Genomic DNA, 12,327 nt, shown 5'->3' with positions numbered 1-12,327 from the left:
CAGCCAGAACGTGCTTCAGAGGCACAGGTAAGGGTCACAGAGGTGGTGGATCTAGAACGTCCATCATCTCCACTAGATACCTCTGCYAGGTTAGGCTCTGAACCTACCGGGCATGAAATCTACATAACACCATTAGGCTATCCTCAAGGAGATGTTCGAGGATATGGTGGAAGTCCCCGAGCAGGCTACGCTATGCTAGCCGCTGAGGGCGCCTCACGCTCCGAGGCAGAAGGGTCACCGTGTGTTGGTGGTCCGAGTTCCCAAAGTGACTTTGTGACAAAGGGGGAGCTTAAAGCCTTTGCCACAGAGTTGTTCACAAAGATAGACGAGTTGAAAAGCTTGTTCATCTCCCAGCAACAGCCTCAGGATCTTACATCGGTTACAGAGGCTCTGAAGGAGATTTCCGCCACCACCACAAAGTTGAAACTTTCTTTGCCGACCCTTCAGAGCTCTATCTTACAGAAGGACGATCTTTCAGAGGCTTTCCAAGCAATGTCTCTCAACCCCTCCTCAATCAAAACTTTAAAGGATGAACTTACAGAAATGGCGGCAAAGTTTGCAGGAGACTTCGTCACAGCGGGCTACACAGATTATTCTTCTTTCCGCGACGAGATCAAGGAAATGTTTTCCTCTGCGGTCACCTATGGCATCCAGTCCAAGTCCTCAACTGCCAACATCAACCACTTGGCCACTCGCAGAGAACTGGACGCCATGGTGGATGCTCTAGGGAATACTTTGATCGACCACTTCTCTATGCTTAAAATGGAGCTCTTTTCTTCCAATGATAAACTCGCAGAATCCATGTCCAAGCTTGCCAAGGAAGGTGGCCTCCTTCGAGCAGAAATTCTATCCACCGTCTCCAAACTCAAGTGGGCTATAGAGCTTGACGTGATGAATGCCTCTGCGGGTGCGGAAAAGGTAATAGAAAAGATGTACAAGGCGGCCACCATAATCCTATGCCATTTGAGGAGGGCTCCCCTTTCTTCTTGCAAGGCTGATGCCATCCAGAGCCATGACGATCACAGGCGCGATGGTGATCGTCATGAGGGGGAGAAAAAGGAGGAAAAGAAAAAGGCCAAGGCCCCACAACAGAAGAAACCAGCCGCCAGAGCACCTGCCAAGGGTGTAAAGATAGGAGAACCTACAGCTATTGATAAAGAAAAGAAGAAGGCTGCAGAGCCTACAGGCAAGGGAAAGGCCGTAGCTGTAGAATCATCAAAGAAGGGTTCATCTTAAAGCTCAGAATCCTCTGCGCCAATCGATGAAGAAAAATACGCTGATGAACCCGAACTCCTCCGAGTCCTAAAGCAATCCAAGGCAGAGGCTCAGGCGAAAAGGGGCAGAGTGCCTATGCATGTCAGAGAAGGTGAGGCCACATCTTCTTCAATCCCACAAGTCCAACAAACAACGTCCACGGGTACGTTCGATGCTCTGCAAGGAACAGTTAAGCCCATCCTTGCAGAGGGATCAACCCAGAGGCCTATCCTGGAAGAAGAAGAAGAAAAGGTGCCAGAGTCTACTCCAGGGGGACTAGTCTCTGAAATTTTGGAATCTATGAGCAAGATCCCTACGCTTAACGTTCGCACAGAGCCCGTCACCACTCCAGAGGAGGTTTTAATATGGAAGTACTCTGTAGCCGACAAAGACCCCCCATATGACCCAGAACTTACAGGTATACCTACACCAATCGCCAAGTACCACTTCACAAGGCTCACCAGGCCCAGAGAGCAGGTCTTCTCAGAGTACGCAATTGAAATTCTCAAGACAATTTCTCCAAGAACTCTGATGAAGAAGCAAGTGCTCTACGCTCAATATGTGGTCAGGAGAGAAGACGGAAACATTTATACCTTCACCGACGTAGATCTACACAACCTCTGCGTGTTTGACCTCATCTATATGAACAAGATCCTAAATCTCTACATGGAAAAGAGGTCGACCTATTCTTTGTCCCTTGAAAGGATGATACAGGTTATGCGAGCCCAAGTAAGATTCTACAGCCAGACGGACTTTGAAATAGCACTAAGGTTGGCGCAGAAGGATCTACGAATTTCTCCTCCATAGAGCCGGCCTAGCTGGATCCGCAGGCGTCATCCCAATAACGTTATACACAATCCCTTGTTTGGATTTGTGTTTTTGGACAGAGATGAGATCCTGTGATTGTATAATCCAACAGAAGCTCCTCATTATTCAACAGAGACGCTGGAGTGGATCTTTAAGTGTGCAATGAAAGCGGTGGAAAGGGGTCATCTAAGGGAGGCAGAAGTGGCACGTATCCTGGAGTCGATCAAAGTACAAATAAACTTCAGAGAATGGGTCTTCAGTGTCTATAAGGTGATCAAGGCTGATTTTCTTTTTGCGGCAGATGACTTCCCAGACTCTGTAGTTTAATCTTACTCCTCTGTAACATTTTTTTTTTTTTACATTTCAATTTTTGTAACTCTTTCATTCTAGTCTTTGTAATTAATTTCAAGTAATTCATTTCAGAGGCTGATGTTTTATCACCTCTTGTATTTTACTTTCAATTAAGTCATGAACTTGCAACTAGAGTTTAGATTTACTTTTTCATACTTAGGAGGAGATTGTTAGCTCTCATTCCTTGAATGTAAAAGTATAGAAAAAGTAAAACAGCAAGTGTTGACAGAAGCTGATCTATCACAGAAGACTACAGAGGACAATCAACAAAAGAAGCTCAATCGTACAAGGCTCAAGTGACAGAACCTCTRTCATCCATCACAGAGGTTCTGGAAACTTGTCATCTGAAAAGACCATGCTACAAGTTAAAGACGACAGAACCTCTGTCGTGTCTAACAGAGGTTCTGGAAGAAGTTCCTCTGAAGTAAGCGCTCCATGTCATATCCAACAGAGCCTCTGTGATACTTCACAGAGGGTCTGCAGCAATGTCTTCTGTGTAGATTTTCTTTAAGCTGTTTTACTTAGGTCTTTTAGCTGCTCGTGCCTATCACGTGTTCTTGTCTGTAATTGTTTTTGATCGAATGGCTTAGATTAATTTACTTTAGGTCATGTCAGAAAAACGGTTACTTGCTTGTATAAATAGCAGCGTAGGCCTTTGTAATTCAGTGTGCTTCCATTATTGTAATCGTCAATATTTTCATCAATTGAAAATCCTTTGAAGCTTTCTCCTGTGTTCATCATTAATCTTCGTCGTGTTCTTATCGATTTCTACTTGTTTGATTTATTATCTTTTCCGCTGCATTATATCTGTCAAACCAATCATTCAAGTAAGTAATCTTAACCAAGAAATAGAGTTATTCGGTCCTAACAGAACCTAAATCTATCGTATGAATGAAGAATAGTGAAGAACAGCTTATAAAATATTCAGGAGAATATGAAGCTTCAAATGATTTCACTATAATAACTTTAACAAGATGGAATTAATAATTTACAAGACATATGAGAGCTATTTATACTAGAAATCTAGTCTAAGAGACAACAATCTAGTGAAAATATATCTATGAGATATTCTAGGAAAAGATATTTATCTAGAATTTAGGAGTTATCTCTAACTACCTTGTGTAACCAAATTCCAGCTGTCGATGAGTCATCTCCAGATGTCTTCTAGGTAATATGTTCAACCAGGAGTCTTTACGTTTCTACTTTACTTGAATATCTCTGATTGAACACTTGATGAATCTGCTAAGTGCTATTAACTAGAGGGGTGATGGAGATGCTTTGTTCATCACACCTATGGACCATTCATCACATCTCTGGTTCGCCTTGAGCACTTAGGTCTTTTCCACCTCTTCTTCCATCGATCATCTGGACTTCCATACTTGTACATTTTTCATTACTTTTACAATAAGAATTATGGGGTCTAATAATCTGCCCCTAAGTAATGAAAAATAAACAGTAGCTAATTTGTGAAACATAAATGAATTGTAATGAACAAAGACTAAGCTAGTAGAAACATTCTTTTGCCAAAATTATCATTTTCTAAAAATTGGACTGTTTCGTACAATACAAAAGTAAATAAGGGTAAAGAAAATTTACATCTCAATCATGGTCTGCCCTGTATATTCTCCAGAAGCGCATCATCAGACCTCTATAACGGATGACTGTGGAGACCAAGCCAAGTTCTGGTTCAGTTAATACTGAAGCAGAGCGCGTCTCCTGCAGTCCAGGAAAGTCTTCATTTGGAGTCGTGCAGGATATTCTGTCGATGCCAAGTTCCAGAGCTATTTGGAAATCATTCTTTGCTCTAAACTTTACAAGTATCCCTATCGCCTCTACGATCGCTTGATGCGCCATCCCGTACCGTATCCCATGATCCTGACACTGAATTGTGTGGCCATATAAGTCCATCAAGTCCCATTGCTCCGCCTCTGTAGGTATTGCTCCTGCTGGTTTACTCCTTTGAGTGAATGAAGCTTACCATCAATCGAGCCAAATGGTAGTAACCATCGAATTTTAGAATTGCTGGAACAGCAAAGCCCTTTGCACTGGTGCTATCTCCTATTGGAATTTATTATTCTTCACACTCTTTCGCTTGAAATCAGATCCCTTGTGATAAGGCTCTGATACCAATTGTTGAAATTGGCTCTCAAATTATCAGCTAATTGTATACCAATTGTTGAAATTGGCTTTGAGAATTTTGACTCACTCTTTTGGTTGGTCAATCACAATTGATTCGATAATTTTATTGAGGAAACATAAACTTTGTTATATAGAGCTTACAAACAAACAAAAGAAAGACTAATTCAAAAACTAATCCATACTAACAGAAACCCTACATGACTCCTTTATTTCAAGAGCATTTATTTTATGAAGACCCCAAGAGAAAGTTTTACATTGACTTGTTATCAAGGGATGCTTCCTTTTCTTTGTCCTTGAATTTTTCTGAGTAGATGTTATTCAATATCAGGCTAGAAATTTGGATATTAAATATCAAACTTTCTGTAAGGAAATGCAGTCCATTTTCTTCCATATCTTTGTTAAATCAAGGAATTTGGATCTTGAATGCACAAATTACAAATTCGAATCAAGGAATTTTGGATATTTTTTCTACCTTTCAAAGTCAATGATTCAACGTTTTTTTCAAATTGTTATTTAATCAAACAAACATACGGATTGAGGGATAAAATGGTCATTTTTGATATTTAGACTGTATATTTAGTACGATGACCGAACAACAATTTACCTTATGTCATACAAACAACTTTATCAATACAAAGATCTAAATCCATACAAAAATTAATGGAAAACGAACCGAACAACCCTTCACTTTTTTTCTAATATACTTTCTTTTTATTATACATAAAATTTTGTTATATTTTTATTTTACAATATCATATACTTTTGTTTTAATTAGTTATTTTATCAATGATTATTTTCAACTAACAAAAAACTATAATTAATCTATCCCTTAATTTTCATAATAATTATTTCTTAAAAAATTTCCAAAATGAAAAACTAAAAATTAAAGTTTCGAAAAAAAAATATTTTTATCTGGGGTGTTTGGTTCATGAAATTTGGTGGAATTGGAATGTCCGAATCTTTGACCAAATTCCAAATGTCATGTTTGGTTCACATAATAGATGTGAAAGAATCCTTCCAATTCCAACAAATTTCTTAATTCATTGATTTCACAATTTCACCGCATATACCACGGATTTCAAGTTCCAATCCGACAAATTCCTTAGCCCTCATCCATTCATCGACGATGTATCTCGATTTGCTCTGTTCTGCTATGTTCAATCTCTTTTGTTCGATCTCGTTTAAAACTAAGAATGACAACGGGCCAGGTTCGGGCCGGTTAGTGGCATCCCCGTCCCAGAAACCGATAACTAAAACCATCCTCGTGACTGCCTCGATCCCCGTCGGGGATCTTATCGGGGCTCCCCATCGGGTCCCCGCGGTTTCCCTGATCCCCGTTGGGGAACCCGTTAAGGTAAAAATCTTCTTTTTCCCGTTCACCGTGGGTTGTAACCGAACCCGAAACAGATCTAAAAAATTACAATATGTTAATTTTCACAACTAAAAGTAAATTACAATTTTTTTAAAGATGCAAGTTTAAATGTCTTAAACATAATCGAACCAATTACAAACAATGTATTAGATTACAATATAAACTAAACAGAACTTCAAACATCATACAACTAAAATCACGATTTCACAATTAGACAAATAAACTAGACTTTTTCGTGAGCCTTATTTGGGTTGTTGAAGTAAGTGGATAATTTTTTTTTAAAATTTTAATGTTACTATTTTCTTTTAATAATATTATATATATATATATGTATATAAATTAAAATTAATATATATACACATATCAGGCCGGGCTGGACCGATGATCACCGTCCCCGTTAAAATCCCCAAATTTATTCCCGATCCCTGCCCCGTCCCCGATATGATGTCCCCGAACCCAACCCGAAAGTTTCGGTTTTCGGTTTTCACCATCGGTTTCGGTTTTTTTGCCTGTAATATTTTCGTTGAATTCTGTGAAAGAAAAAAAAATCCAATTCCGTTAAGAATTCCATCCAACCAAACGCAATTAAAAAACATGGTCAAATTCTATTTCATTTTCTCAAAGTCAAATTCATTTGATGAATTATAATTCTATCGAATTCCATTCTACGAACCAAACATCCCGTAAGAGATTTCTTATTTTAGAAAATCCATCATTGATTATAATATTAAAAAATTATTTTTCTTTTGAAATATTTATTTTTAAAGTTTTTTATTAATGATCTCAAGTGTGATAACATTTTTGACTGTTTTTATATTTAAAGAAAAATCCTTTATTTCTTCTATTTTTTTATTTTAAAGATAGTTTACAAAAACTATTGATATAAATATTTGCTTTCAAGTACTTCTCTCTTCATTTTGGAAAAACTATTTACTTTGAGTCAGATTTGAATAAATAAGGAAACGAAAAAGCATTCACATTTATTTGTACAATGATGGGAACAAGAAGAGTCAAAGCCATAACCTTTGACTCATGAGGACGGTTGCATTCTCATTTATTACCTCTCTGAACCACAAAAACCCACCAGATTATTTTGCAACTCCAAAGTCGTAGCCACCAAGCTTTCTCTCTCTCATATGTAAATATTATTAAATTATATAATCATAATATATATGTACGTGTATATTTATTTATTTATTTATCTGCCTGTCTCTCTTTCTCTTTCTCTTTCTCTTTCTCTTTCAAGATGCTTCAAGTGCATCAAGATCCAATCACACCCATCTCCATGAACCTCCATTGACAGATAATCTCCTCTCTCTTTCTCTTTCTCCTTCTCTTTCTTTTTCTAAGATGGAGTTGGACTATCACCAAAATTACAACCATGTCATCCATGGATCATCATCATCGTCAGAGTCTCTCTCTCCAACAAAACAGCCATATCTCCATTCTTCTCATGCCAGTTTCCCAATCATAGCAGTTGCCATTATTGGAATCTTTGCCACCATCTTCCTCCTCGTCTTTTACTACATCTTCGCCATTAAATGCTGCCTTAACTGGCATCGAATCGATATCCTCCGCCGCTTCTCCCTCTCCCGAAATAGAGACCACAACCAGCTCCCTCTCGTCCTCCATCACCCTCCTTCTCCACACTCCAGAGGTCTCCACGAATCCGTAATCCGCTCCATCCCCATCTTCCAGTTTCAGAAACACACAGATTCCAGCGAATGCGCCGTCTGCTTGGTCGAGTTTCAACACAACGAGAAGCTGCGAATGGTGCCCAACTGCGCCCATGTCTTTCATATCGATTGCATCGATGTCTGGTTGCAAAACAATCCAAATTGCCCGCTTTGCCGGAACAGCATCTCCATTTCCTTGCAGAACCATTTTCCGGTACTGGTTCCTCCACCAACTCTGGATTTCCCGGGCCCAGATGAAGATTACGTGGTGATTGAATTTGATGATGGTGAAGGTAGCACTACAGGTGTTGGTGAGAGGCGAAACATCTGCGGACGAGAAGACGACAGGCCAAATTCCGGCGAACCCGTTGCAATTTCCCCTTTCGGCTCCAGGAAGAAAATGGAGAAGAAATTTAGAAAAAAACGTGGTCATCTTTCAAGCATGGGAGATGAGTGCATTGATGTTCATAGCAGAAGAAAGGGTGATGACCTATTCTCAATTCAACCGATCCGAAGATCGTTTTCTATGGATTCAGCGTCGGATCGACAGCTTTATTTGGCAGTTCAAGAAATCATTCAAAGGAACACGGTGAATAATGTAGATGTAAGTCAAGTAAGTGATGGTTGCGGTGGTGGTGGTAGCAGTAGCAGTAGCAGACTTAGAAGAGGCTTCTTTTCATTTGGGCATGCAAGAAGTGCAGTGTTACCACTTCATGTGAAACCATAAATTCAGTATATGAATTATTTCTCTCTTTTTTTGGAAAATACATTATTAGTTGTTGGATATATTTTTGTTGATTAATTATTCAACTTCAATATAGTTTTTATTAAATTTATGGGGAAGTGAGTTTGATTCATCTTCTTTGGTTGGTCCAATGTACGATTCAGATATTTTAAGCCCAATGTAGCCAAAATTGAAAGTGTTATTTATTTATTTTCTTGTTAGATTGACTTAAAATATTCAAAGTCATAATTTAGCAAAATATATTTTTATAAAAACCGTCACTTGAAAGCGGAATTTAGAGGACGACAAGTATACAAGCTTTTTCTTTTGAATATAAGCTATTTTAAGAGAAATAGAAGCAAAACCTATTGTTATCGGGCTTTAAGTGAGTACTATAACGTAAACAATGAGAATCAAACATGTGCAATGGTTTAAAATGTGCTCAAAATTTGAACTTTATAGGATCACATGATAGGAGGTTAAGAGACAACGACCTGTAAAAAACCTGTTCTTCCTAATGTATCTATGCAATTCTAATATGCCGTTGATTATCAAATCATCAAGCATCCTAGTAAGGACATGTCATCGATATCATCAAGCATCCTGTTGCGAAAATATATTTAATATTGATAAAGGTTGTGAAAAACACTCATCTAAATGGGTTTTAGTGATGACTTTTGTTCTCGTTAAAAGGTCATTAATCGTCACTACAGGTTTCTAGTAAGGACATGTAATCGATATAGCTTGTGACTGAAACATGTTGTCGTCAAAGACGCCTTACCAGATCTCACTTTTCTTGTAATGACTATAAGAATTGAAAAACAAGACCAACTTTGCACCATCAAGGATGTCCTTAGTCCTCAAATGGTAATATATACTTTGATTTGGGATCATGTGAGACCAGATTATTTTCTTGAAAACCATGAGACCATATAAATAATACTGAACTTTCACAGTGTTTTAATGATTATCTTGGTGCGGTTTGAGGATGTTGCCGTTGGATGATTAATTACTATTAATCCCGAAATAAATGTCTACTATGAAAGTAGTACAAACTTTTTGGATTATATAATTATAACACTTTTAATTAATAAATGACCTTTTATTTCTTATAATAGACATAAAAAAATTCTACCAAGGTTAAATTAGAAACGTAAATATTTATTTTAAAATAAATAAAATGAAAATAGAGAGATTTATTTTAGATCAATAAAAACATAAAATTCCAACTAATGAAGGATAAAATTCCAACTACTGAAGGGGTGTGAAACCACACCTTCGTCGTCACTCTAAACCGCATCTTGTGAGGAATTTTCTAATTAAATTTAGGGGTTCTTGTTAATTTTCATATCCTCCCGTCTATCATCTTCCTCTCACATAATAATTTTTTAATATATTAATTTAAAATTATATTTTAATTGTTATAGTTAGTTAATTAATTTGTTTTACATCTATTTTATTTTATTTTATATATTTATTACATTAACATACATAATTATATATTAACTACGATACGTAAAAAAAATATGTTCTAATTTTAATAAGTTATACAATTATAATCGTCTCGTCAATATCTTCGAAACAAACACAATATTGAATATATTTTTTAATTATTATTTTTATGTCATATATACTACGAAAAAAATATTTTTAATACTTATACTTTATTCCTTTGTAGTTAATTGTAATTTATGGTATGTCTTTTTGTTTTTTCATTTTTTGTTTTACATCATTATCACATTAACATACATACACTACAACAAAAAGGGGTTTATATGACCCTCATTAGTGTCCTAATAAGGTAGTTAATAAGACTTTTAAGTTTATAGGATAAAAAGTATGTGTGTCTCATCTAAATGTGTTGTATTAGATTAATGAGATGAATTTGAAGTCCTAAACTAAGTCTGGAAAGTATCTACGAGTATAAATCTAAATCTCAAGAATTCAGACTTCTTATAAATCAGAAATTAAACTTTGAACTTCAACTCTAAAGAGTAGTTCAGAATTGTATTCTATGTCTGGGAAGTAACTATGGAAATAAGTCTGAAACAGAACAATTCAGAGTTATGTTGTAAGTCTGTCAAATAAACAATACCTAATGTAGTTCAGACTTCACAGGTCAAACTTCATCTGAATTCCTACATTCATACTTAGAAGTTAGAAGTCTATAGGACACTTTAGAGTTAAATTCAGACTTACAACTCTGATTTTCCCAGATTTTCATACTTGTATGTCTTATAAGTCTGGAAGACAACTTTGAATTTTAAATGAGGAAAATAAGTTGAGACTTTTCCTCATGTCTAAAACAAAACTCTGAATCACAAGAATTCAGAGTTCTGTTGTTAGGCTGGAAAATAACTTTGGACTTAACTCTGAATAAGAGAAATTCAGAGTTGCCTCCTAAGTCTAGAAAGTATCTATAAGCATAACTCTGAATCACAAGAATTTTGACATCTTATAATTCAAAAATGTAACTCTGAAGAGGAGTTTAGAGTTGTATTCTAAGTCTGGGAGTAAATTATGGAACTAAGTTTGGAACAAAGCAATTCAGAGTTATGTTGTAAGTCTGAGATATAAACAATACCTGATAACTTCACAGCTCATAATTTATTTGAACTCCTACATTCATACTTACAAGTATGAATTACATTTGAGAGTTAAATTCAGAATTACAACTCAGATTTTCCAAGACTTTTATACTTGTATGCTTTACAAGTCTGGAAGACATCTCTGAATTTTAACTGAGGAAAAGGAGTTCAGACTTGTCATCGGACTTTTATACTTGCATGCCTTATAAGTCTGGAAGACAACTCTGAATTCTAACTGAGGGACAGGAGTCGAGACTTGTGCTCAGGCCTTCAAAGAAACTTTGAACTTTAACTCTAAAGCAGAAGAATTCAGTGTTGTGTTTTCAGGCTGGGAAATAACTATGGACTTTAACTGAGAAGAAAATAAATTCAGAGTTGTCTTGTAAGTCTGGAAAGTATCTATGAGCATAACTCTGAATCACAAGAATTCTTTCTTATAAGTCAAGAATGAAACTCTGAACTTCAACTCTAAAGTGGAGTTCAGAGTTGTATTCTAAGTTTGGGAAGTAACTATGGAAATAAGTCAAAAACAGAACAATTCAGAGTTATGTTGTAAGTCTGACAAATAACCAATACCTAATGTAGTTCAGACTTCACAGGTTAGACTTCATTTGAATTCCTGCATTCATACTTAAAAGTCTGGTGGACATTTCAGAGTTAAATTCAGACTTACAACTCTGATTTTCCTAGACTTTTATACTTGTATGCCTTATAATTCTAGAAGACAACTCTGAATTTTAACTAAGGAAAAGGAGTTCAGACTTGTCCTCAAACTTTTATACTTGTATGCCTTATAAGTCTGGAAGACAACTCTGAATTTTAACTGAGGGAAAAGAGTTCAGACTTGTCTTCAGGCCTGTAAAGAAACTCTTAACTTTAACTCTAAAGCACAAGAATTTAGAGTTGTGTTTTTAAGCTGGAAAATAACTCTGGACTTTAACTGTGAAGAAAAGAAATTCAGAGTTGTCTTCTAAGTCTGGAAAGTATCTATGAGCATAACTCTGAATCACAAGAGTTCTTTCTTATAAGTCAGGAATGAAACTCTGAACTTCAACTATAAAGAGGAGTTCAGGTTTGTATTCTAAGTCTAAGAAGTAATTATGAAAATAAGTTTGAAACAAAACAATTCAGAGTTATGTTGTAAGTCTGCAAATAACCAATACCTGATGTAGTTCAGACTTCACAGGTTAGACTTCATTTGAATTCATGCATTCTGTTATAGCCCAGATCTGACAGTAGAACGATTTACACTAGAAGTTTGTAAGAGAAAGTAAACAAGAAGATTAAACAAAGAAATAGCGGCTGCTTTTCTTTTATTGMAATAGAAATTACAAACTCTCAAGAAACCCTAATCGACTCTCATATGATTTTGAATCTATCTATTACAAAGAGAATTCTCTTGATGCTCTTGTATGT

The 12,327-nt window shown here is 36.3% G+C and overlaps 1 protein-coding gene across 1 annotated transcript; it reads left to right on the top strand.

Moving 5' to 3' along the window:
* The first annotated feature begins 7,267 nt into the window (after positions 1 to 7,267).
* Positions 7,268 to 8,458, top strand: LOC112522078 (RING-H2 finger protein ATL16-like). The gene has a single exon (XM_025131148.1). The coding sequence runs from the start codon at positions 7,274 to 7,276 to the stop codon at positions 8,324 to 8,326; it is 1,053 nt and encodes a 350-aa protein (XP_024986916.1). The 5' UTR covers positions 7,268 to 7,273; the 3' UTR covers positions 8,327 to 8,458.
* Positions 8,459 to 12,327: the final 3,869 nt, after the last annotated feature.

The sequence above is a fragment of the Cynara cardunculus genome, assembly GCF_001531365.2.
Source record: "Cynara cardunculus var. scolymus isolate 2C chromosome LG 11, CcrdV1, whole genome shotgun sequence".
Lineage (NCBI taxonomy): Eukaryota > Viridiplantae > Streptophyta > Magnoliopsida > Asterales > Asteraceae > Cynara > Cynara cardunculus.
This window is presented reverse-complemented; position numbering and strand designations above follow the sequence as displayed.

Excerpts from the sequence above, each read along its gene's own strand:
- LOC112522078 (XM_025131148.1), top strand. The coding sequence starts at position 7,274 with ATGGAGTTGGACTATCACCAAAATTACAACCATGTCATCCATGGATCA.